Raw genomic sequence first — 27692 nt, forward strand, 5'->3', positions numbered from 1 at the left:
TATAAGATAGATGGCAGGATTGTATTGACTTGAGTCGCGATTTTTAGGCGACTCGACTTCACTCGAGTCATTTTTTCATATGCATAAAATGACGCCACTCGACTCGAGTCAAATTTTCTATTGACTCGACGTGTACTCGAGTCTTTGTGCATGACTCGAACCAAGCCATGTACCTCGAGACTAGGACGGCCAAGACAGACATTTTCTTGTTTTTTCGAAGAATAGTATAACATTGTTGGGTTAGTATAGTCACCACATTATTGGTATTTCGTCTCCTTCTCGATACTTGGAAAATCGGGCCAGAAGCTGTTAAGACTGAGGAAAACTACTATATTATGAATGCGAGCCATCCTATATCGCTCGAGCAGAGTCGAAAAAAGTGGGTTGAACCGCATTGAACTGAAAACTGAACAGTGAACATAATGACTTGGACTCGGACTCGAGTCAAAACTATAGAAGTGAGCTTGACTTGTGACTCGGAACCTATTGACTTGGTTACAACCCTGATAGATGGTAGTCAATATTTAGATGTAATAAGATGACATTAGCAATAGCACATACGCAATAGTATCTACTCCAGTAGCTCTACTGTTTGATCGGTTGAGGTATGAAGTAATTGAGTGAGGTAGTAATTTCATCAGGCAGATGGAGTTTTCACTTTTGTCTAATTCCATCCCTAATTACCAATGAGTCTATAGGTAACATTGTCAGGATATCCAAAAAAATCCAGAATTACCGTTAAGGTCACCGACTAGAAATAAACTTTAATAATTTTGACATACCAAACTGATGGCATCAATAGTGGCTTCATGCTTCTCGATCAGTAGTTTGACCAGATCATTAAATCCATTTTGAGCAGCAAGGTGGAGAGGTGTAAGTCCCAGCTTGGTCTTGGCATTCACAAAAGCCTTCCCATTTAAAAGCATCAACGCTATCTCCAGCCGACCGTTTTCTGCGGCCAAATGAAGAGCAGCCTTGCCATTCTGAGAAATTGATTTGAAAGACGTTTACTAGCTGCGTTCATGGCTTTTGTAAGTAAAAAAAAGATAAATTCAGGTTCACCTCATCAAATACATCGACTCTGGCTTGTTGACTCAATAGCTCATATACGCAATCATTATGACCTTCCTCGCTCGCAAACAGTAAAGGCGACCATCCATTCTGAGAAAGATTGTCCGGAATCAGTAAAACCAGCACACTTGCATAGGACAAAACTTGGTAATCACTTTAGCTTGTCTGTTGATTGTGGTCGGCATGTTTGCGGAACCAATCTTCTCAAAGAATAGCTTGAGCGTATCGACATTGCCAGACCTTGCAGTGTAATGTAGCGGAGTCTCCTGTCAAAACAGACGATTTTATGATAAAATCGGAGATTTAGGACTGCAATGTTACTGAGGACTGATAAATTATACTTCATGCTTCTGATATTATCAGTGCACAGCAACTGGTAGTGAAAAATTCAGTAGGTAAACAATTCATAGTGATTTTGCGTAGAGCCTGACCAATTATCGCTCTGCCGATAATATCGAGTCGATATGAGACTCTGAAAAAATATCGATATCGACCATTTCATGTAAAAAATATCGATATCGGCCATTATAGGTAAAAATATCGGCAATTTTGTGACGTCATAACATAGTCGCAGGGAGTCAATAAACGTGATTTCTACTGCTAGGCTGGGAACATGGATATATTATTTCATATAACCTACAGATGTAGAGATGCAGCCTGTCTAGTACGGTTGTTCAAAAATAACTTTTTTCTTCAGATTCTAGGGATTCACTGATTAAATTGTTAGGTTGCCCAAAGAAACGCTGCTCATCAAATTTGACTCGATTCCAAACAGTAAAAGCCGACGCACCCCCAATTGAAATTTTTGAATTTATTATGCAAAAAAATGAAAATTTCTTTTTCAAATTTTACTGTCAACCCTATAAAATTGTTATGTTGCCTAAAACAACGATGCATTACAATTTTTGCTCAATTCCAACGGGTAGAAGCGAATTTATTGCCGTTGAAAGTTTTAAATTTTCAGAAATAGCATTGATGGTGGGAAAACCCAGTATGATTAATGAAACTTCGCTTATACGGGTTGGAAGTGCGTCAAATTTGTTTTGCATCGTTTTCGTAGACAACTCATCAATTTCATGAGGTTTGGAGTAAAATTTGATATAAAAATTCAATTTTTTTTATAATAAATTAATAAATTTCAATTGGCTCTGCTTCGGCTTCTACTCGTAGGGATTGAGCCAAATTTGGTGTGCAGCGTTTATCAGGCAACCTAACAATCTCTTCAGTGAAACCGCGGACTCCGGAAATAAAGTTATTTTTGAACAACCCTTCTGTCTAGTTTACTTCGATATACCCAAATCAGCACTGCACTAACTGTAATGCTGTTCAAATAAATGCTGCGAAGCTTTAGAAATGTCATATCATTTGCATATCGGCTGAATATATCGGGGTTAGTCATCGGTATTGGCAGAAAAACTCGATATCGGTGGGACACTAATTTTGCATATGTTGTGTCATCGGAACAGAGATTATTCACAAATGGAATGAAAATTTGAAATGCGCGAAAGCAGATTTACGCTGATTGCAATGATGATTTAGATTTCGTCATAACAAGATTAATATCACAATTTGAGGATATAGGTCATATCGCATCTATATTTCATAAAACGACTGTGTCAGTACATAGCCTAGATCAGTGGTTCCCAACCTTTTTCGACTCATCGCCCCCTTTTCAAGCTCCACACCGATCATCGCCCCCCAAATATTGGGAACTGGAAAATGGGCATACAAACTGTAATCACCGGCGATTTGACTAAAATTAAAGGTCATTTCTCCGACTTGACTCCAAAAGGACCGTAACACCACTCGTAACAGCCCCCTCAAAACGTTGGTCTTGGCCCCCCCATATGGTGATAAACCAAACTTCTGGGGGGCTTCGCCCCTCAGATCTCCTACCCCGATACCTCTTTACCGCTACTTTTCAGCAAAAATTGTTTGACTCTTTAGTTAGTCAGCTTAATTCACGTGAAGCGCGAAAAATTTCTATCATCCATGATTGAATCGGTCAATATGATCTGGAATTGCATATATATTGCTGTCAATTTTTTTATCCTCACTCTGCTCATATATTCAGATTTACCGGTAGAGCTGAGTGAGGTGTCTTGGAAAATGTAGGGCCCGCAAATAATAATTAAACATATTCGGGTGGACCCGTGGGTATAATGACTTCGTTACGTGATGGCATTTCGTGGCATGTCTGCTATAGCAAAAGATATTCAAATCGCCCATACGTACTTAACTAAAAGACGCACACGATTTCAGATTGGTATTTCTGCACTGGCAATTAATTTTTCTCTGCGGGATGGCATTTGTCTTGTGGGGTTCTGATTGCCAGGACAGGAACATTTGGCGCCAGCCATTTAGGCGCCTATGGACAATTAAGCATATATGTATATCGTATATATATCGAAGTGGATCAGCATAAAGGCACTCCTTTTCCGCCAAGGTTTTCTCGTTCTGGAACATTTCTCGGAGTCGCATGTTACATGGCCTGAAATTTCATATGTCTTGCTGCATCATGGCGTGGTAATGGCTGACGCCGAGATGCCCATTTCTATAACTCATGCGCATTATTTCTTCGGGGACGGGTATCCAATAAGAAAGAAATTTGACACCATGAAATCGCACGCAGTGCGAAAATTTTTTGAAAATATTGCACAAATTTTCAAAAAAATACACTATAATTTATGTTATTCAAGAAAGAATTTTGGGCCCCCATCCCAATTGGGGGTTTGGGGTGCGGCAGTTACGGTCCAGGACTCCAATATAACCGTTTTCGCCCCCCTATCGCCCCCTTCGCTATTTTCGATCCCCTGGACCGCCAAATCGCCCACGTTGGGAACCACTGGCCTAGATCTATCGTGCATCATAATCTATACGTCGCAGAGTTATGCGAGATAAAGTCATGGAAAACTTATTCAAATTAGCAATACCCTGGTTAACTTGGTCGAGTAGTTAAGATCCCCGCCCATCTCAAGAAGCATCCTCATGATCTTCTGTTCATCACCTTTGAAAGCTGCTCTGTCGCGAGTCAGTTCCGCAGCCAAATGCACGGTGGTTTCTCCTTCCTGTTGAAACATAGCGTCGCTTAATCGTCGTTATAGTCACTTCAGTCCGCTGGTAACGTACCTTGTTTTCCATATTAATGCAAGCCGATACATGCAACGGTTTGCGATCTTTTAGGAACTTGAGCGCTTCCTCAACGATGCGCCAGCGGCAATATCGAACCGCTACGTGAAGGGGATTTTCGTCAGCCTGGATGGACAATGGACAATTGGACATTAGGGTTGTTCAAAAAAAACTTTTTTTTCCAAATCTCACTCGCCTAGTGACTAAATCGTCAGGTTGTCCAAGAAAACGATGCACACCAAATTTGACTCAATTCCAACCAGTAACGGCCGTGCAATCTTGAATTGAAATTTTTAAATTATTATTAAAAATAAAAAAATAAAAATTCTCAAATTTTTCTGTCAACCCCATGAAATTGTTGAGCTGTCTTCAAAGACGATGCAAAACAAATTTGAGTCAATTCCGACTAGTAGAAACGGAGTTATTGGAGTTTTTCGTTGAAATTTCTCGGATTATCCTTGATTGGTGGATAATCCGCGATTTATCAACGAAAAACTCACATAAACCCGCTTCTACTGGTCGGAATTGACTCAAATTTGTTTTGCATCGTCTTTGAAGACAGCTCAACAATTTCATGGGGTTGACAGAAAAATTTGAGAATTTTTATTTTTTTATTTTCAATAATAATTTAAAAATTTCAATTCAAGATTGCACGGCCGTTACTGGTTGGAATTGAGTCAAATTTGGTGTGCATCGTTTTCTTGGACAACCTGACGATTTAGTCACTAGGCGAGTGAGATTTGGAAAAAAAAGTTTTTTTTGAACAACCCTATTGGACATGCGAGTATGAAATATGTAGCCATGTTCTTCAGTAGAATATCATAATTTCTCTGCACCGATGGCCAGTGGTTGCAGCGGTATCAACCATTGTTAATTAAAACGATACAATTACATTAAATTCACAACACCACAATGATGATATTGTCGAGCTTGCTGTGCGGCGAATGCGATTGACCTGAAAGAGCCTTTTATCCCGATCTCATACTACAAGAGCACCCGATTTCATTCACATTTATTAGGCCTACTGCTTAATCGTTGCCTTTGCAGCCTGAAATCAGGGTTTATGTAGGACTATATCTTTATCTATTTAGACCAGTAAACAAATAATCTATATTTGACTAGCTTGGAAGTTGTGTTGTGCGACTTGTAACCTCCGTCTGTGCAAACAAATGTATAGTAGGCCTGTAGCCAAAGTAGGTGATTTTTTATGTAGAAAGAGTGCTAGTATAACCCCGCGATATTCGTTATAAATCATGAACTGGATGCATTTACCTTCGACTGTTGCAACATATCCCCCCCTTCCTCCAATAACAACACGAACGTTCTGACTTGACCTTCCCTAGCAGAAATGTGCACTGCGGTCTCGCCATCTTCGCGGGGAAAATTTGGCTCTGCTCCGGATTTCAGTAACGTTTCTGCTACTTCGTTGCCGTTTTTTATTCTTGATGCCATATGCAGCGGTGTTTCATGCAGTTCACCGCCAACGACTTGCACCGGGGCGCCGTATCCAAGCAGCATTTGTACGACCGTCCTACGGCGATATTGTACAGCGACGTGAAGCGCGGTCAAGTTCTCCTGAAGTAATAAGCGGTGGTATTTAAACAATGCAATTGTTTTGCTCAACTTTGTTTCTATTTCGTTTTCATTGTTGACATTAACCTAGATATAGTCGTTACCTCTCAGGCCACCACCACTCCCTGCTGCAATCAATAGAAGCGATGGTGTAATAAGATTATGTTCGCGGTAACTGGTACAATTTCTATACGAGCACCATACGCAACGATCAAAAGATGAAATAGTATTTGGGAAAGTTATATGTCCTATTGTCCAATCGCAAGGTATGCTATATGGATGTTCCAACCTTGGTTCTGGCATCCACGTGAGCGCCTTTGCTGAGTAATGACTTAACCACGCCTGCATGTCCGTTCATTGCTGCTGCATGAAGACAGACGGCTCCTGATTTATTCGGCATATGCAGGGGAACTCCCTTCCGTAAGAATGTCATGGCAGTCTCTGGGTGACCGCATTGTGCTGCGATGTGCATTAGCGTGCTACCGTCCTGCAATATCAACTTACCTTTTAGAGGCGAAGAATTGTAGCCTAATAACTACGGGGCGATTATTTTTTAACATGTCAAAAACGTTGGAATTTTGTCAAAATTATAGTGTTAGATCAAAAAATTGTCAAAATTGTGTACAAAGTCAAAAACATTTAGCACACTGCATTTCGCTGGTGTCGTAGAAGTTGCACTGTTAGTTTACTTATCATTTGACAATTGACATTTTTAGACATTGTATAGCCTATTTTATAGACCTACTGTTGTAGATTGCCATGGTCAACCTCATTGTATATCATAAAGACATAAACCATCGACTGAAACAAATAAGTTAAGATGGCGTCATGATCAACACACCTAAAAACGAGTGAAATTTTAGTATGTCCTAATTGAGTTTTTACAAGGTCGCGCCGATATCTCAAATCTGAATGCGAAACTTGACTGCGTGGTTAACATTCGTTCTTCTACCACAGTGCTTCTCAACGTATGGGTGCCGAGTGGATCGCGAAATGTTACTAAAACTCAGATTTGGGTTGCGGTCCAAAAAGTGCGATACAGGCAACATTGTCAGCATGAAGCAACCTGTTTGTTACTAGCACTTCAGCAGTATACACCGAACTTCAATGCGCAACTGCTGCTTTTGAACGTTATTCCACTATTCTTGCCACGCTACTACGTAAGGACAGACTGCTCTAACCAGAAATGAAGAAAGTACTACAATTTTAACATGATATATTTGCGCAACAATGCTTATTTTAAATGGTTGCGGGCAAAATTTTGTCAAAATTAAGTTTTTTAACGTCAAAAATGTCAAGGTCTTCATATTTGAGTGCAAAATCTGCAATTTTTAGGTCAAGAAAATAATCCCCCAAGTAATAAGGGTCACGCTTATGTGTTGTGGAGTACCGACTTTATACAGGGTTTCGCTCATGAAATGTTGGAAAGTCACGCGACTAAATGAGATTGTGATCACGATTGGGTGAAATAGCTACCGTATAGGACGGTAACTGGATATATTTTGGCAAACTTCACCAATTAGTCATCTTCCAATAGTCGCGAAGACGCAACCTGCAATTGTGAAAGTGGTCGCCGTCGATTGACCAATAAATGTCTCGATGTCTTTTCGAAACTACATACATGAGTACTTTTTAAGATCTTCATTTTCCACTTCGACTTGACGTAATTTTGAAATGTCTTGCAAATTGCTACTTTTAATCGTAACTGGGTAGGAATTTTCAGTTACATCTATTCGAGTACCACCAATGACTACTTTGACAGACTCATACGTCATTATACGCAAGGGCAACGGGTTAGACTAGAATTTACACCAATGGCTTGTTGTAGGGTCGGAATGCTGACATTTATATATCAGACATTGAAAGCTATGAAAGCGGACAGGTTGTCAATTCATAACTTATGCGTTGCGTAATCGCGACACGAGAGGCTCGTTGCCTAAATGCCTATATAGTAAGCGGTTTTGCCAATTTCACTAAATGATCAAAGGCTGCCTACAAATGCCTATATAGCCTGAGTCAAAAGTCCGTTACTCACCCTGGTTCGGGAAAGAACGGAGCTCTTAAATCTGTCAGTAAGCACTTCGACAACGGCATTGTTTCCTGTAACAAGGGTAAAAATCAATTTGACCGCAAACTCTCAAGGTATAGATCGATTTGCAATGAAACGATGCAAACCTTGTTCCGCTGCAATGTGGAGTGGACTTCTGTGCATGCCATCTTCAATGTCAGCGTCTGCTTTCATGGAATATAAATACTTCACGATGACTTCATCTCCCGAATACGCTGCGATATGTAAAGGCGATCTCCCGTCTGCCTGAATATCAGAAAGTTATGTAAATACGAGCATGACGTGAAAGATAATATGAAATGAAATGATGCAGGCTATGCATCGATTCGTTTACCAACGCATACGCTGGTAAATGTCGATGTCGCGCGCCGGGTTTCAAGTTTTACTTACGTTTTGATAGTTCACTGGGGTATTGAAATCAGCGAGGATTCGAACTATTTCCAAGTCTCTCTTCCTGCACGCTAAATGAAGTGCGGTGTCGAGAGTTCCTGGCCTCTGAAACTTCAGTTGACTTTCCGGGTTGGCTGTCAAAAGGTCTTTGCAGGCTCCCTGATTTCCAGATTCGATGGCAAGAAAAAGCGGAATCATCCCGTCCTAAATAAAACGGAACCGCTGCAGGGAGATACATTTATCGATCCGCCTTCTCTGGATCTCCTTTATTTTTTATTGTAGTTCTTTTGGGATGTATGGTAACATTGAAAGTTAAGCGAATCTCAATAAAAGCACACAGCGTAACCCACATTTATATCCGTGTTCTTACTTCGCACGCATTAATTAATCTGCTGTCACAAACGCAACAAACAAATAGTAGTATTGAAATGATTGAAATTTAGTCATTCAAGGCAAATCTTCTTAAATTAGGAGTTTTCTGGAAGCAGTTTTTTAAACTCCAACGCGGGCTGAACATTGTTGGAATACAGACAATGGATCAAAATCTCGTTATACTTATATCATAGCAATTTACAACGTAGCTACGTTGTAAATTGCTATGCTTATATCAAGACATGCTATGCTGATTTCGAACAGATCTTTTTCAATTATTAGTAGAATAAATGCAACACACAGATAATGCTACCGAATTCATGCACATTGCAGCAACATAATTAATAGCCACAGAAACGGCGAAAGTTGTATCTTACCTTGTCGGGGGTAGATCTCATGGAGAAAGGTGTCATTTTCAATAATGCTTGCACTATCGTCCGGGAATCGCTACCGGTGCGACAACAAGCGATATGTATCGGCAATTGCTCCTTCTCCTATGTATAATGCATGGAAGATATATAGTTCCGTCACGCAGATAATGCATTGAATAATTAGAGATATCAGTGCTGACACAGTACTATATTCTCACACACAGTGTAGTGAAAACCATTTCACAAACGAATTGCGTAACCTATATCTTGGTTCATACAGCTTCCCGATAGTCCGCGCAATGAATATTTGAATTTGTGAATCGAAATCGTGTTTACTCACCCCGCCTTTGACACTGCTGTCAACCTTCTTTTTGATAAGTGCATTGATTACGTCTTCCCTTGCCGAAGCTGCAGCAAAATGTAATACATTCCGCCCGTCCTAGAATGAAAGGCTTGGTAACAAATCTCCGCAAGTCCCCTTCACCCATATTCTTAGTGAGTTGTTTCTAGTGCTACACCAACTCGATTATTCAATAAATTATTATTAATACAAGAGAACAGAAATATGAGTACCACACAGACTCAGGCCTTTTTTGTTGACCGCGGCCGCGGTTGGAAACCCCATGTATTCAGAAGTGGTCAATGTATTCAGCATTGCTACTCAATTAAAAGTAGGATTTCTAAAACATTAAAAAACTACTTCGGGTAGAGAAGTGAGATGTCTCAAAAGTACTCAAGTAACTAGTTTCAAACAGTATATATGTGATCGTAATGATGATTTCGCTCGTAAAACTGATGCAAACCTATCCTAAAACTGCTTTCTGCTATACATAATCCAAAGCCTACAAAGTATGTGGTTTTGCTTTAATAACCATTACGTAGAAGTAGAGGTATCCACTTGATAAAGTAGTGCAAGTATAGACAAACCCTACCTGCGTACTCCGAAAAACCAAAAGTACTTCGTTACGGAACACATCTGCATGCATTTGACCAACAATACCACTAGGCTTGCATTTAAAACAAAAATCAATTTAAAACAAGCATGTTTAAAATAGGGCCCTTTTTAAAACAAGTTTTATTGGTTGTTGTTTTTTTGCCATTACATCACGGATCTTTACTTGTGACGTCACAGTGGTTTGACATTGACTATTGAAAATATGGGGTAAATATGGCTCCGACGTAAAGGGCTTCCGAACACTGTCATAAACAGAACAAATATATCTTTAACTAGGACTAGATCGTTATGTAGCACTTTTACGATCGCCGGTCTTCATATCAGAACACCCATTTCGTACCAATGATCTATATCTGTTATAACTGTTGATCGATGACGATTTCGAGGGTTCTAGCCACCCCACATCGTATACTACATTAGGTTTAAATCGGCTCATAGTACATGTTTTATCGCAAGTATTTACACAATTATGGCATAATTAGGCATCGTTTGAATAAAAAAACACCATTTTTTCAAAGGCATTTGTTTAAAACAATCTTTAAAATAAGTTTTAAACCAAATGTTTTAAAACACCGTTTGTTTTATATGCATCCCTGAGTACCACCGTGGCGACACTCAATACCGAGAAAACCATTACCGAGCATGGACAGTATGGACACCACCGGGAATAGACATTACCGAGAATACAATGTATGGAATGCGGGCATGTTATGCATATGAACATGTCGTGCGTGCGCATCACGGCGTTATCACATTCGGTGCCGATTCTCAGGTGTAAATTTCTTGACAGCGTCCGTCCTAGGAACAGGAAGTTAGATTCCCGGCATTAGCCATTCTCGGTAATGTCCATTTTAGGTGGTGTCCACCCTCGGTAATGACAATTCTCGACAATGTCCATTCCTGTTAATGTCCATTCTCGGCAATGGCATTCTCGGTAATGCCCAATGTCGGTAATGGTTTCTTGGTATTGGTATAGAACCATCACCGTGTGACCTAGATTGCGAGGCGAGAGTCATGGCACTGGAACTGAGCGGATGAACACATTATGAATCCCTGCACTTGACAGAACGACAATTGAAGGATTGCACTTACCACAGCACGATCGTTTACGTTAACTCCCAATTCGATCAGACGCTCGACGATAACCAGTCTATTATCTCTGGCTGCCAGCATGAACGCATTAATCCCGGTTTCCTAAAACCACAATCACGAACTCAGACAATTAGGCCGCGTGAACCTTAAAACGCCTGGCATCAGTCGCATGAATTTTACACACTTCTGATATATCGTAGAGAGCAGGGACCAATAAGAAATAAGAAAAACTGGGTCCCGAGTTTCCGAGTCACAAGTTATTTTCAAATTTTAACGATCTTGCGCGCGGCCCCGATCACGCGTTATGAATTCGCAGCGTGATTTTTAAATTCTTATGATTATGTCATCATCATATATAGGCTATACATATACATATATAAACAATTATACATATGTCATAATACGATCTTGCGGTCGCGTTATATGCTGCCAACGCCATAATAAATAAAGGCCCTGGTTGTATGTCAATGCTCAATAGTGTTCTCGAGAACTAATTCAAGGGCAATCCAAATCCCTGTGAATTTGCGAACTTACTTTATCAACTCCGAACACATCGTGTTCTGTTTTCTGATTAAATCTGACCATAAGTTCTACTTGTCCCCACTCTCCGCGAAGTGCGTGATTCATAATTTTGCTGTCACCATCGACAAATGCGTTCATTCCCATTCCGCTGGCTGCCCTATCAATCACCGACATTCTTCTATAGTTAGACGGCCCCAGTGATGTAACCGCTTTAGATGTCATCGCGTACTTGGCGATATCGTTGGAGCCGTGGTCTTGGGAATTTGACATCAACGACGTGGTCGACTGCCGTTTGCTGCGTTGTTTCCCTTTTCGATCCGTGGAGGTGGCGTGGAAGGTCAAGGACTTATTTTGTATCATTTCAACTTGTGGTTTACTGTTGTCGCCAACTCCACTTTCCTCGAGTTCCGCATTTGCCACTTTCTCATATTTAGGTAATTTTGAATATCCATCACGGTGTGTCTCTTCCGAGTTCGAGTCTTCACTTGACTCCGCATCTGATTCTATTTCATTTACGACTTCGCCGATTCGAAAAGGGCGCACTTTTTCTTCGTCGGTGCCTGTGATTCTTAATTTGCTCCTGTCCCTAGCTGACTTCTTTAGATGCTTCGAATTTCTTCGCGGTGGCACGTTCGGGTCTGTCTTCTTTTCTGACATGATACTCTTTAGATCCAACTTTCTAGTAAGTAGACCTCATTCTCTAAATTATTTTTGCTGCCTTTATTCTGTCAAATCTATGCATAGAGGTACGCTATTTCAAATGAATACAATGATTACAATCGGAATATAATGGAGTATCTCCGAGTTAAGTTGCGTTTCCTCCACATGACAGCCTATACGGGTGATGATTTTCGCATCACCCAAGCTGTTTTCCATTATATAAATAAATCACGACCTCACGCCTTTTTATTTGATGGATGTAAAATTTTTTCGTATCGATTGTGAAAGATTCATGGGCATATGGACGAGAGCATACGTAAACACGGTTCGGTGTAGAATGAGATAAAGGCGAAGATGAGCGATTTTTCAGAATGCTTGATGTGAGTAGTTGTGTCTATATCGAGAATTTGTTTTGTTGATTGATCTGGATGCCAAGATGGGCTGTGCCATTAATAGGGTATCTGTGCAATTAGAAATTATGGCCGAAGCGAAGTTCCAAACGTATATGACAGTCATGATTATACCTGCTGATTGTGTTTATCTCGGGTCCAATCATGGTTTTGCTGTTTTGATGATTAGGCTACCTGCAATGAGGCGCGGACTTAGCATTTCTCGGTAAACCAATCTTCGAATCTAAACCACTATTATTATTGATTACGAATTTATGTGGAGATTTATTTCTCCTCTCGGGTGGTTAAGAAAGATTACATCGGAAAAATGTGTTGGCAATGTTCTTCCTATGCCTAACCAGATACCCATATCAGGCCCGTGCCGTATGATACGCGAGAACAACTGAACATGATCTGTACACTGTACACTGTACTGTACAGTGTACACTTCAGTTTCACCCATATAGACAGTGAATCAAACTGCTAAAGGCTCACATCTCATTATTACTACTGTTTACAAATGCGTAAATGATGTACTTCAAAAGTCATCTCTTGTCGCCATCGTAGTTTAAATATTTGAAAATACAAGGACGCCTGCATATCAATAAATCTTTTTTGCTCTGTGGGATAGTATAGTCTATGATAATTATATGCCATCTATGATATCAGACTATAAAAGTGTAGATATGATTTCAATTGAGTACCACCGCTTGCGAATGAGCATTGACTAATGATGTGCTTTAAAATTTATCCCTTCATGCCCTATATAGTTTTAGTATTTAGAAATCCAAGGCTGCGTGACAATAAATATCTTCTCTGCTATAGGGTAGTATAATAATCTATGATAATAATTTACGACTTTACTAAAGACTGTCGCTTGTACCAGACGTTAGTTCAACTGTACAGGCCTACTAGCTGATTCCGTCCTGGAGATCTCGTCTTGACTGCGTAAGATAGGCTGTACGGTACGCTTAATCGCCAATACGCTTCCGTGTATCGTATCAGCGTCACGTACCAACGATTGAATGACATCGAGCGCAACGAGCAGATTTCAGAATCAGGAAGGTTTGAAGACAAGTTTCTATTATTTTCTGATATTACGAAGTTATTGAAATCACCGTAGCCCATACTTGCATAACACCCAGCACTATACGTACAGTCGTACACCGTACAAGTCGACCGCCACTGTATAATCCTCGATCTGATTTTACTATAGTAATCCCGTATTATACGCTGCCTTCTTGATCACTTCTTTGTCATCGTAATTTCCTTAGCTTACATTTATCAGCTATGTATCAGTTCAGCAAAGCTTTTTCGCTTGGGGAGTTGCGCAGAATGCTAACATCTATTCGCCAACCACCGAGGTTGCCATTCGAATCGTACAAGATATGTGATCATATAATCTCGCAGACCTCCTCTGAGTTAACGATCTCTAACACTGTCGACAGCTGATAAAATCTGACCACATCGGAAATTTCAAGTGCGTTTGATATCATGTTATTGGAGCATAACTTAAATTAGTTGAGGAGGATCGAGAATTTTTCATGATGCTTGAGCACGCGATCTACAATGCGCTGAACTGTGTACCTTCTAGAAACGAAATTTATTGCATGATTTTCTATTGAAATAGATGTCCTCATAACATGCCTAAAAATAGTGACAGTGACTGCCTCGCGAATACCAAGAGCACGAAATTATTATGCATCGCTAAATCGCGAACTCATCGTTTCCCGTGTAGTTTTCTATCAGTATATCAGTATAATTTATTGAACTAACGTTGTTTAGAGGCACAAATCATTACCATTGTATATACGATTATACGCCTCAGAATCGCAATAAAAATGTAAAGAGATGACGTATTCGGATTCGGATATGTAATGCCTAGTTGCCGATAATTCAACAATCATAAATTATGTAGGGGTTAAATACCATTTTTGCCGGTATTGAGCGCACTATTCCAGGCATGAACGTTCTGAAATTTGTCTGTATTCGAATTTGAATTAACGTAATATCAGAAACATTGGATGCTCCGAAGGTTGTGAAGTTATGGCAATGTGATTTCGGTACCCAAGCAGCATGTCTAGTGTCTACCATCAATAAAGTCTTACACATATTCACCTATCCTGTACAACTGTACGCATAGTGGCCTCTATATTTTATATCCCAGTTAAATCGAAGGCACCGGATGGAACATGGTATTTGCCGCAGTGTAAATACAAACTGTGTAATTCGTCTCGACGCGGGAGCTTGTAACAGCCAGCTCAGAACAGTTATGGAACGGCAATGTCGACAAATCAATGCTAACATCAAAATAAAATTAATGACAAATCAAATTATTGCAAATCAAAACACCATGACTATTCTGAAACTTATACGACGTATGAATGTAGAAGAGTTTCGAGTAACCGATCGCATATCTAAGCAATAAACCATGCGCCGAGAATCGTGATTGTCGGGTAGCAATTAATTCGTCTGAAGGTCTGGAGATTTTATCGTATCGAAGCATCATGAGATTACGACACCATAAAAAGACAGGAAGCTATCGATGCGACTTGGCGAAGCAAATATTATACATACTGAAACGCAAGTCGGGATTTTAGGAATAAGTATCTGTCTACTTGCCGAACTGTACAATGAGTATACCGTATATACTTATAATTTATTTGCGATAGTTAGTTCCCATAGCAACGATCCAGATATATGATGATTTGGCAATAAAACGGAGTAAGTGCTTCCGTTTATTATTGACAAATTCATTATCATTGAATCGCATCACGAGAAAGTTAAATAGCAGGAACGCAAACAATTTATATTCAAAGGGTAACTATATCAATTTTCAAGGCAAAAGAGGCGACTATGTTTCGCTTATATGTGGTTTATTTCGGTTGACATGAATAACATGTGATTTCCAACACGCGGGTGCGTATAATTACGTTAATGCAACTTGATATATTTGTTATATGCACCGTTCCGAAACACATAATATCGAGGAAACTATTAGTGATCGTTTTACATTAGTATCGGGGAGCCATAGCCTGTTACCCTAAATCAGGGGTGGCCAACCATTTCGGCCAAAGGGCCACACGAGATTTACGAACCACCGTGCGGGGAACTTGAATGTTGATGACCTTTTCTTAGTCGTCCGACAGGAACGAACCGAATTAGGTAACGTTGAAAACAAAACTTATATTACTACGCATTAAAATTGATAACAATCATGTGTCCAGACTGCAGATATGTGAATGAATAAATTCGATCCATAATAATATATTCCGGGTCGCCTCTGTATACCACTGGGCTCACTTGGCAAGGACAGGATTATTCGGCGCTTAGACATATCGATATCGAACATTCCAGCGAGCATGCGTCCAGTATTTTGTGCAAAGGTTTCATCGCTGACGATCTTACTGCGAGCACACAGAAGTCGCATGTTGGACGACACATTCTCTCCTAATTGCGAATATTGTAAGACTCACTTCTGTGAATTAAGCGTATTTTTAATTTTCAGGAGAGGGCTCAAATACTAAAAGCCAGAAATCGAGTGACAATAAAGAAAAATTTCACGTCAAATAGATCTGCTACGAAATATACTACTTTATGGTGACTTACCAAGATCTACGAAAATGTGGCCATGGCCCCTGGGAACGCCAATGTGTCGGAACTGATGTTCTAGTCATCAACATCCAACATTTCGTGGTCAGGCTAATCTACTTTTGGTTGGCCTTGCAATTTTACCTGGCTAATTAATTTTTTTTTTATGTTAAAACTAATTCTGAGAATTACCTCGCGGGCCACACAAAACCTTCTCGTGGACCATGGGTTGACCTCCCCTGCCCTAAATAGTCTGGAAGCTCATATTCGTGGTTGTGCAATATGCATAGGCCAAATCAGATCATAGCCCAACTCAAAAGGATTGGGTTTTCCTAGTTCTCACGCCAACACGTTCGACGGAATATCAATCCTATTTTATTATGTTTTTTTCATTTGTGCAAGGTTGCCAATTCTGCGATAAGGGCTCCCCTTCTTCCGCACACCCTAAGGAATATTAAACCCTCGAACGTGTCTCGTGCACAAATGTATGCTAGGTATAAGTTTATATTATAAAGGGTGAATACCCCGACCCAGCGCCATATATAGATGGGAAAGCAACCAGACCATCATCACTAACAGAACTGGCTAAAATGTGACCTTACGCGCGATAGAAGAATAGCGATATTGATTTTTAACTGCCGTATTAAAATGAATGGCTATCGTATCATACTAGAACACGGTCATAGGAGCAAAACTAAGGTTACCATATTTTGAGAGCCGAAAAAAAAGGACACGTTCTACAAGTCACGAAGGATATAATAGCGGACGAAAAAACGGGAAGGAATATAGGGTTAACTGAAAAAAGGTCGTATTTCCAACTCCACTCCCGGAAGCCCCACTCCCACGTGAACTCAGCTGGCATTAACTGCCGTCGAAATTCAGATTTCGCGCGTCATTCAGACATTTTTTAGTTGCCCGTGTACAATCTCCTGGCTCGCAAAGCTATAAAGGAGGACGAACTGCCAAAATGGAGGACATTTGGGCGTCGTCGGAGGACATTATCGATTTCTTGAAAAAATAGGACAAATCCTCCCAAAGGAGGACGTGTGGTAACCCTAGGCAAAACGTCCTCTATCTCTCCAGAACAGTTATTCTTACGTTGTTTCGTTATGTTCGTTCGTTACGTCACATTATACGAGTGATGTACTGCCAGTACTACAAGAATACCCTTCCTGCACAATTCCTGATACATGGTGAACATAATGATGCGTGTATTGCACCGTCAACGCAATCATAAACGTTGCTTTTACTGTATCACGGTGGTTCTTTCACGTTACTAACCTGGCTAATGTGCAAGCCTTCTCGAAACCCCAAATTTTCGCCGATTCACAAGAACAATAATCAATCACAACACACATATAATAAATAATTTAATTTACTGGCAAATTAATGGAACTGTGCATCAACAGAGAACTGTTAAAGAATAAAACCATTAAAGTATATGATTTCCACACAAATCGAAAACATTACCATGAATATTCATCGCAAATCAGTGTGACTTCTACTGTTCCCATTCATATACCGGTTCAGAATTGCGAAGCGTCACCTTGGAAAGTGTCACCGTATTGTTTGGTCGAAACACAACAGCGACACCAATTTCTCAATTGCAAGTTAGCTTATGATATCGGGGATAGAATTGGCATTTCAGAAGCACGGAGTTTCGATTTCGAGCCCAAACCTCCCCTGAGTACATCACTGAGCATTTGGCGCCACCACGACTGTCGCAATTCGACTAATGATGGCCAAGACGGGCGCGTCATCTCAAATCATATGTACGAATTGAGTGTTTGTCGTGACCTCCAAGGAACCCCAGAGAGACTGACTCGGTGAACCCCTGGTTCTCCAGGGACAACCGGTTAATAACCACTGCTCTCAGTGAGATATCTGATAATTCTCGGGTCTCTCGTTCGCTCTCGATTTTTCGCATGATTTGTCACTGATGGCTAGATGTAGGGTTGCGGTTTAAATCAGCATTTTTTTGTTGATTTTTCATTTTAATTTTACTACTTTTAGATAATTGATTATTTTGTTGTTGTTTTTTCAAATTTTCGGACGAGATGCGTGAATGTGGTTTATTATCGGACAATCATGTGCATTTTATGTAAACCGGAGATAGCATCTCGTCACCGATACCGGTATAGTTCAGCTATTTGACATACAGACGGGAAAAGAGCAAACAGCGATAATAATCAATCAATATGTTAGCGTTTTGCTGTGGATACTAGTTGTCTGCAACATGCCTCTGCTATTTCGGAGGCACTGGTGGGATACCGCAAACGAAGCGCAATCCGGAGTCTCTATCGAATTCGAAAGATTCCCTCATCGATGATCCAGTTTGCTGGCAGAAACCACTCCATCAATCAAGATGAAGATGCAATGCAACTATTATGGATGGTCCCGATTTGACTTAACATGTTTCTTCGCTACTACAACAGATCAGTAATGATTCCGCCGACCCATCATGACCACATAGGTTTAACGTTTTCGGCTATCTGGATGATAATTCACAGCCCCACATTATTAAAGTTTAAGCGTTATTCTTCATCCCCTTGATTGACATGTTCGTCATTCATCCCATTTTCTTTTGTTCGTGTTATTGTTGTTACTATGAGTAAAAAAAAATCAGAAAAAATCATGATTTGAATTATTTAATTGATTAAAATCGATTTTAATCAAGGGCAAAATGATTTTACGCAGAACCCCAGCTAGATGAAAGTGACCAATCTCTGAACGGTATGATAAACAGCAAAATACCGTGCTGAAATAGCTAAGACCTGGTGAAGGGCGACCGAAAAAGCCAGTGAAAACAGCAAGGATGAGCGAAAGATGATGAGGGAACACCGCTACATCGGGCATAAGGTTGTGGTGGATGTTAGATTGAGAGACCGTACTTGGTCGTCTTCATAACTTCTTATCTGCTCGCCACATCGCATTGTGTATTCGTATTGTGTATCGCATCATTCATTGTGTGTCTTAGATAAAAGTAATAGAGCCACCGATAAACCAGATTATAAATTGGCAACACTGCTCAATGTATACATCATGCATGGGGTTCCGTCACGTTCGTATTCGGTATGATAACCTAAATATCTCAGAGGTTCGTGTTCATCGTGCTCCTGAACATTGTTCATATTATATGGATTAGACCAATTCGGATCGTCTGGCAACGCGGCACTGTGTTCAGGGAATTATTTGGACACAAATTCTCACCTGTCAAGCTGCGCACTGCGCACGCGCAGCCAGTGACTAACGGGAGCCAGGAGTCACATACGAACATCAATCCATGTAAGTATCGTGCGTGATACGTATATGGGCTTCGGGAAAAGACCAGCAACTGACTTACATCATTAGCACGCAACGCCAACATCACCAGTTCTTCAATACGAATTTATTAAATTTTATGTTTTAACTGTAAAGTATTAAGTACTTCCTGCGTCCCTTGTATGATTTGTAACCTCAAAAATGCTAGCGAAAAACGTAGGAATTACTAGAACAGCTTATGCGAAGTTTACTACACAGATTAAAACAGAAATTGCCAAAAGGGCACAACTGCAACTCAACAACAAAAGTCTCTCGGCCGAACTGCCGGCCAATTGTGCAAGTCCAGTCCATCAGAATTAACTCCCATCAACACGTAAGCAATAAATCGATCGATTTCGCGTGCGATACTCAGCGACCGAGGCAATACTAAACACGGGCTACACAAAAGCAGAGATGCCACTCCTGGGTTTTTCCACCCAGATCTGGGTTTTTTGAGCATCATCTGGGTTTCTGGGTTTTTATCCTTGAAATCTGGGTTTTTTTCAACATCCAGTTCGCCAGGTCAGTTTTACGCTCGAAAATTAATTATTAGATTAGTATGGTCGCAATATCGTAAAATGCGCGCACTTGAGTTCGCCATTGTCGATGGATTTTGCTGTTATTGTAACGACAGAGTGTTGAAAATCTATTTCACTACTAAAATGAGAGGCTTTGGCTTGATGCGAGGGAGCTTCATTGAATGGTAACTTCCAGGTCGCATAAAGTCATGTTCATATAGGACGAATGCCAGTAGCGAACTCGGCACTTGGTGAACAATTCGGCATGTATCGATAAATGTCATGGTATGCACAAGCACATGAACAGACCAGGTGATGATCCGACTAATATAATCCTATTGTTATCTGAGTATATTTATAGTTCCAACAGGGACACTCAAAGAGAGAGAGAGAGAGAGAGTTAGTTAGTTGGACACCCCTCAAGTTAATAGTAGTTGGACACCCCTCAAGTTAATAGTAGTTGGACACCCCTAGCAAGTTAATAAGAGGCATTGGTTATCAGCACATTCGAACCCTAACCCCAAGTCCCTAACCTAACCCTGAATTTCATGATTTGGCAGTTATTTATTTCCACTATACATTGGTATGTCTGTGATTACTCCAAATAAAAGTGATTGTCGTAGGATTAATCAATCGAAAGCTACTTTCAATCTGTTCAGGTCTCTGAAAATACATGAAATCATCCTTAGAAATAGAAAATGGATGGCATTGTATTGAAGTTTAGCAGCGCGATGATATAGTTAGTACCGGTACACTATTAAGTATTCACGCTCCGCCCAAATTGTTTCATTGCGATGTGTCGAGAGGAAAACAACATGTTTTTTGTGCGATTCGCAGTGTTAACCAAGCAAAATGTGTATTATGAACTGTTGTAAATTCACTATCAAAGGCTTCAATGACTGTATGAGTGTATTCGACGACTATCAGGCTCCATTTTCACAGCTATCTCGTGTCTTTTGAGTGAAATATAGGATCTGGGTTTTTCTGGGTTTATTTCGCCTCCAATTCTGGGTTTTTCCGAAATATCCCAGTGGCATCTCTGCACAAAAGCACACGGTCTGGAAACCTCTGTTTTATATTTTCAGCTACGTCTTCGTACTCAATCTAGTTTTGGATTGGTGTACCCACTTCTTGCACTAGCAGGTGAGTGCAATTATACCATTACTTAACCCCAACTTGCAGCATCACCAACTATCTTTTTAATCGAACATGTATCAGATTATACCAGTTACCTGATATTCCGCCGAGGTAGATTCTTTGTAGCACTGATCCCACGCTTGCACCTCCACATTACTTCTTAGTTTCCCAGAAACATCGTCCCAGGAAAAGTCCCTAGGTGATTCACGTTTGCGTGCAGAAGTTTCGCTGTCGCTTTCCGATTCCCGGCTGCGATTAGCGTCGCCGCTTTCGTCTTCACCATCAGCCATGAAAGTGATTCCGCTGTTTACATCGATCTAACTAATTAGGCATAGTACTTTTTTCTGTCAGAACATCGCAATGAATGTATAATATTCAAAGACAGAGACAAATACGGGCTGTAAATGATTCACGAAAGGAAGTTGCAGTGACACTATTCAAATTGGCAGTTTTGAAGGCCAAAATATCGTTGAATGTCTATCATGAAGCATCACATATATATAGTTTAATCTCGTGAACACTGCTGGGGCATATAAGTAATATTACTTGTGGTCATATGACGCTGGTGAAACTTCTTACTTGTGGTCATATGACGCTGGTGAAACATCTTCGAGTAATCGTACACATAAGAGCTGAAGTAATGTATCACAATATCAAATGAATGCAATTCGCAATTTTGTTTACGGCCGGAGTTGCGTAGCAAAGCGAAAGAGGTGTATCGTATATATTCGCGCGCAACGCAAATGTGATATCATAGTGAATGGTAGCATGGTAGCATAGGGTATACTTGTCCAATCAAGTATACGTACGTAAGCTTGAAGAAGGATGTCATTGTGATTCTAAATATAGGCCTATATACAGATATCGGCGTATGTAGGAATTTAGATTTGTGCATTGCACTACATCAGTGTTCTTCAACCGGAATGCACGATGCACCAACATATGCATGGGGTGCACCATTACGAATGGTGCACAAGCGTGCGCTGCACATAAAGCCGTGGTTTACAGACTGTGGTCAACGTTTGCGAAGGTGCTTATCTTTCAATTAGCAATCATATGTCAATTATACAATACACACATGTAAATTGAACACTATTGAGTATACAGGATGTATGAGTTCGTCTCAATCACGTCAGGGGTTCACCACACCAAAGAAGGCTGAGGAGCACTGCATTATATGAAACACGCAAGCTACACAGATCGTTACTGGAACAACAATCATGAAATAAGAATGCTAAAACCTGATTTTACACTACATTAGGGTTACCCGAGGCCTAACACCTATTACGCAGGCCATGGATTACCATGTTTACGGCCCCAACGAACAATGCGACGTTCTGATCTCTTGATTCCTTTCACTTCCCACATTCACGCGTAATTTTTTGCTTGGAAGTTATATGCAGTATGTATCCAACATTGCACCATACACGCACATCGTAGTTACTGCCATTGAATATATCGCACCAATTCTAAATCTTGTTTTTCGACGGTAAGACGAACTAGGAAGATGCTATTCTCAGCAAAAGGGGTAATCACCATCTCACTGAGGCAATTCAAGAACTCATCTTCCGTTGCTTGAAGCCCGTCAAAGTAATGTAACCGCTGAAGAACTTTTACCGACACCTCTGACGCTTCCCGGTATAAAGTATCAAGTTTCCCGTAAGACAATTGTCGGCGTAGCATCTCACCGAGAGAACATAGTTTCATAATAGATGTCTCAGCATATCAAGAATTGTTATAACAGCTTTGTTTGCGCGGATAATAATTTTCGTTGGTCGCATTGCCAAGAACATTGTTTCTTTAATTCACGCTCCACACGAAGCTACTTCAATCGGCCACCGGCTTTGTTTGTCAACTCACTTGAGATCAGTGACGTCACATTTGTCTTGAAATCGCCTTCGAGGTAATGTATCGAGAGGAGAGTTGCTCGGTGTACTTAATTTTTCCAATTATGATCGCGCGCGTGCCGTTGCTACTGAACAAGCGGTGACTTTCACTCTTCAACGTTCATTAAATGTGAGGGTGCGTGGAAGGAATTGTAGATTGCCGCGCCTGCACCATTACGCCTAGATGCCTATTGCCTATCCACCTCACGAAGCGAGCGGCTGATTAGGCCTAAGTTCTTCTGTTGTGGTCAGAAATAGGAGTGAATGATGATAACTGGTATATCATTTATCGTTCTATATCAACATTCGAGTACCACGGCACAAACGCCATGATGCAAAGATAAATAATAATAATAATCGAATCATCGGTGCGATGCGATCACATTACGCGGGACGGTCACGGAGTAGTCGGGGGAAATTGCTCCGTTTCACTAAAAAATAAATCATTTTATGCTTATATCACAGTGTGGGATACGCAGTGCCGACATGGTAGCACAACTGGTTTCTAGTTTTTTGAGTGAATTTCAAGAAGATCGCAACCAAAGATGCGGCGATTACTGCATGATGTAATCGTTTGCGATTAAAATTACTTCGAATGTCGCGATTACGGTTACAGGAAATCTCGAAGTATTCGACTACGATTACGTTTAAACGAAAAAGTAATCAGAATTGCCCGTAATTACATTCAGTCTCCTTGATTGAACTATAGAGACTGTATTGTAGTCTCTATAATTGAACACTGGACTCAGGGTTGTAACCAAGTCATAAAGCTCCGAGTCACAAGTCAATCTCACTTTTATAGTTTTGACTCGAGTCAAGTCGAGTCATTTTCTATTCACCACCGAGTCAAGTCCGAGACTAAGTCATCGAGCAGAGGTTCGAGTCCGAGTCATGGAATTATGACTCGAGTCCGAGTCCAAGTCATTGTGTTCACTGCTCAGATTCCAGTTAAAGTCTTGTTAAACCCACTTTTATAACTCTGTTTGGTGATATCGAATGGTTCGCATTTATAAAATACTAATTTTCCTCACTTTTAACAGTTTCTGGTCACATTTTCAAGTACCAGTACCAATAGACGAAATCCCAATAGGGTGGTTACTTAACTGTTCTTCGAAATTACAATGAAATATCGGTCTTGTCCGTCTGAGTCTCGAGTCATGCGCAATGACTCGAGTCCAAGTCGAGTCGAGTCATTTCCGTATTTTGAGAAAATCACTCGAGGCAAGTCGAGTCATCAGAAAATCGTGACTCGAGTCTGACTAAATAAAAAGCTTATATTTCCTGTGCGCAGAAACCATGTCAGCACTGCGCAATTGCACACGGGCGCAGCTGAGGGAACAGTGTTCTCAACCGTCATGTACCCCCCCCCCCCCCCAATACTCACCGTACTCACCAACTCACTGGAGGTCCCTTGGACACGACTAAAAAACGACTAACGACTAAAAAAAAGCTTCTATTTCCTGTGCGCAGAAACCATGTCAGCACTGCGCAATTGCACACGGACGCAGCTGAGAGGGAACAGTGTTCTCAACCGTCATGCCCCCCCCCCCCAGAGTGGCTCCAAAATACCGAGGTCCGTTTGAGTGAAATAGAAATATATTTGTTTAAAGAACAACGAACGAAACGTAATCAATGAAAACAGGTAACGAGTGAGTAAATGATATATAGCCTACCTCGGTGCGAATCTTGCGCTTGATTTTGTTTTAGCAAGCTGTTTATGTTCGGTGGTTGTCACGGTGGTTTGCCACTGTATGTGACTTCACAGTCGAGCAATGCAGATATTGAGCACAAATGAGACCATTTCGATTAAATTTGGTGTAGCCAAATTCGACGTAATCGTCATTTCGTTTTTTTTTTAAATTTTAGATATTTTACAAAATATAAATTATATGTGAATGAATTTTCATGAGTAGGTGCATATCCAACAAAAACATCAAGGACAAAAATGAAAAGCGCCCTGTTCCTCCTATCCTGGCTAAATATAAATAACGACAAAAAAGCGATACTTTAAGCATAGTGTCCTACAATGGTGTAGCCTAGACCAGGGGTCGCCAACGCGGTGCCCGTGGGAGCCAAATGAGTCGCCCGGGGTCGCAGTAGCAAATATTCAAATGAGAGATTGGAAAGTCGAAGCGGAGAATAGGGTTTAATATGAGCAGCAGTTGAACATGGGTCAGCCGACCTCAAGCAACGGACGAACGCAGTATTCGATCTGGGCGTTGCTCATCTTCACCCACGCGGAGAGTTAATGGGTATCTAGTTAGTATTCCCTAGTCTCGACGCGGAGATTGACGCTTCGGCGCGCAGTGCGGCAACCAACCGAGCCCGGATACGCTGGTGAGAGTCCCTGTGAGTGAGAGTTTCTGTTCTAGGTGTAAGGGACGGAAAACCCTGCCCAGCGCTCTGCATGTTTAAGTGAAGAAATCCAACTGAGCACGGATAAACGTCGTGAGAAACTGGTGGCCCGTCGCATAATCAGTGACCAAGAAGTAGCACTTAGTTTCAAAAAGGTTGGTGAATCCTTGAGTAGTTACAGCCAAATCGCACGGCTCACTGCGATTGCTGGGTTACGTCACATTTTCCATTTGGCCAAAGGCAATTTTACCGTAATTTGTGACCGGCTTGCCGAGCACTAAATTCGATAAACGGGTATCAATCGGAAGCTGCCGCTGTACTGATTACGAAAATATAGCTTTATTCTGATCATGGCCCTTGAACCTCCATACAATCAGCCTCGAATTTTGCATTGTGACGCAGTTTTGTGACGCAACAATGCCGTCTGGAATAGTATAGCGCAACGCAGGAGCAAGTGCAGAGTGAGAGTATGAATGCTCTCAATCGCTTGTTATCGCTTGAACCGAATGGATATTCTGATGATGATCATGACCACCGACCACTGCTGCATGACGATTTAGTCCTGCTCAAAGACTTGGTCCGTTTAAGACAGGGTTCTGGTACCTTTTTCGCGAAAGAAGTCTTATTGGCCATATATTTTCACTTGTAATTTCCAAGGAGCCATGTAACCATATGTCAATCAACTGTGACGTACCAATTGAAGATTCATGACGTCATGACGGCACAAAATCGTAGTTCACTACATAGAATTCACCGTGTGCGACATGCTTTATGTATATGTTCGTCACGCTTTCGACAATGGTCGCTAAGGATAAACTAGCATTGAAAAACCCCAAGACTTGGTAATGAAATTGAATCGGATTAAACCCCCAAGACGCACTAAAAGACGACGTTGATGAATACCATGCGAGCATTTAGTCGTCGCATAGTGTCTTCAATCATCTTTCGAGGGGGAACGATTTTGCAAATCTATACAACGCAGTATGCGGTATGGACTACTCTCAGTTGATTTGTCTCGTGTAAATATTTACAATTCCAGCATTCCGTGCCGTGCACTCGCGAAAACCTATGTATCGTAATTTAGGATGTTATGGATGAAAATAAAAACAGACAAAACAACAATAAAACATGTCTGATACTACGCTTTGTTTTAAACATGTTGGTTAGGGATGGTGTAAACGCGAGGTTCACGTTCACGTTCTGTGTGTGAACCACAAAAATTTAGAGGTTCACGTTCACAAACGAACCTCGGTATAGGACATAGGTTCTGCACTGGGAACCTTTTCCGGGCCGTATGTTGCCAGCCCCTGCTCTAGAGAATCAAATTTTGTACTTTGCTCAGTGTAGCTGGCAGTGCCTTCGAATCGCAAGTCAATTTAATATCTTTGACTCGCGTTAAGACAAGTATTTTCAAGAAGTTTTTAAACTTTTCAAGTCATTTCAGGAAAATTTTCTAAGTGACATGAGTCAAGTCATCTCAAATTTCCGATTTCGAGTCAATTTCAAGTCACCAAATATTTTGAGTTCAAGTCGTTTCAGTTATTGCGCTGTTACATATAACCCGTCACACCAACCTGCGTATTAACAGTGTCATTCTACCTAGACCGCTGCAGGTTATATTTTTGAATGGCGCTTGTCAATTCCCGTCGATTAATGTTAAGACAACAGAAATGTTGTCTAAGTTGCTCTAGAATCCATGGGAAAGACCGCTATTTCAACTCACATTGGTACCCCAAAACACAAGAAGCGTGTCATAATTAATTTGAGCCAGTCGATGAAGAATTTTTCCACAAGTCGATCAACACCAACGACCACATACTACAAGGGCAGCTGCTGCAGAGGGTATCTGGGCATTACATACTGTCAAACACCAGCAATCATTCCTCGCAAACGATTGCACATCGCAATTGTTCAAAGCAATATTCCCCGATTCCAACATCGCAAATAAGTTTTCTTCGGCCAGGACGAAGACTACTGCATTGTTACTGGAAGTCTTGCTCCACACGCCCAAAAAATGATTTTGTCTAAACTTAGTGTAGAGCCTGCTTCCATCTTGGTTGACACCTCTAATCACAACGAGATGAAGAAGTTTGGTTGATCACCCTATTGAAGGGGGGCAAGACCAACGTTTTTTTTGGGGGGGAGTGAAGAAGTGGTGTTTCGGCCCTGAATAAAGGTAAACCTAGACCTGTCGTGAGATCCATGAAGCACTTTCTAACAACAACGAGTTGCTATAGCAGATTTATTCTGGCGAAAAGTATGGAATGTGGAATGTGATATGCCACGGCTCGTATAAATACGAAGTAGCCTATAT

The 27692-nt window shown here is 40.9% G+C and overlaps 3 protein-coding genes across 4 annotated transcripts in view; 2 read left to right on the forward strand and 1 right to left on the reverse strand.

Annotated features, from left to right (window-relative positions):
- The window catches only part of LOC145446552 (alpha-1,3-mannosyl-glycoprotein 4-beta-N-acetylglucosaminyltransferase A-like), a 257727-nt gene that overhangs the window by 45597 nt on the left and 184438 nt on the right, over positions 1-27692 (forward strand). The gene's annotated exons all lie outside the window — the stretch shown is intronic.
- The window catches only part of LOC145446570 (uncharacterized), a 51779-nt gene that overhangs the window by 13628 nt on the left and 10459 nt on the right, over positions 1-27692 (forward strand). The window lies entirely within an intron of this gene.
- Positions 83-23206, reverse strand: LOC145446525 (uncharacterized). 2 transcript variants are annotated; one of them, XM_080324860.1, is made up of 14 exons: positions 21233-23206; positions 11021-11122; positions 9314-9412; positions 8980-9096; positions 8231-8434; positions 7948-8086; positions 7808-7872; positions 6062-6259; positions 5473-5775; positions 4201-4326; positions 4005-4139; positions 1227-1337; positions 1063-1161; positions 83-983 (listed from the first exon to the last, which is right to left on the reverse strand). In XM_080324860.1, the coding sequence occupies exons 1-14, from the start codon at positions 21425-21427 to the stop codon at positions 765-767; spliced, it is 2112 nt and encodes a 703-aa protein (XP_080180986.1). In that variant the 5' UTR covers positions 21428-23206; the 3' UTR covers positions 83-764. The 2 variants fall into 2 exon arrangements, with proteins under 2 accessions (XP_080180986.1, XP_080180985.1); XM_080324859.1 differs by lacking the exon at positions 21233-23206 and adding an exon at positions 11555-19887.

This window comes from Botryllus schlosseri, chromosome 9 (genome assembly GCF_051294905.1).
Source record: "Botryllus schlosseri isolate E-star chromosome 9, Bs_hap1, whole genome shotgun sequence".
Lineage (NCBI taxonomy): Eukaryota > Metazoa > Chordata > Ascidiacea > Stolidobranchia > Styelidae > Botryllus > Botryllus schlosseri.

Bases quoted from the DNA above. Each gene is read 5' to 3' on its own strand.
- LOC145446525 (XM_080324859.1), bottom strand. From the start codon at position 12,199: ATGTCAGAAAAGAAGACAGACCCGAACGTGCCACCGCGAAGAAATTCG. The intron at 9,097-9,313 runs GTGAGTAAACAC...CATTATACATAG, and splicing joins ACAGCAGTGTCAAAGGCGGG to GAGAAGGAGCAATTGCCGAT. The intron at 8,435-8,979 runs GTAAGATACAAC...CGTTTTATTTAG, and splicing joins TGAGATCTACCCCCGACAAG to GACGGGATGATTCCGCTTTT.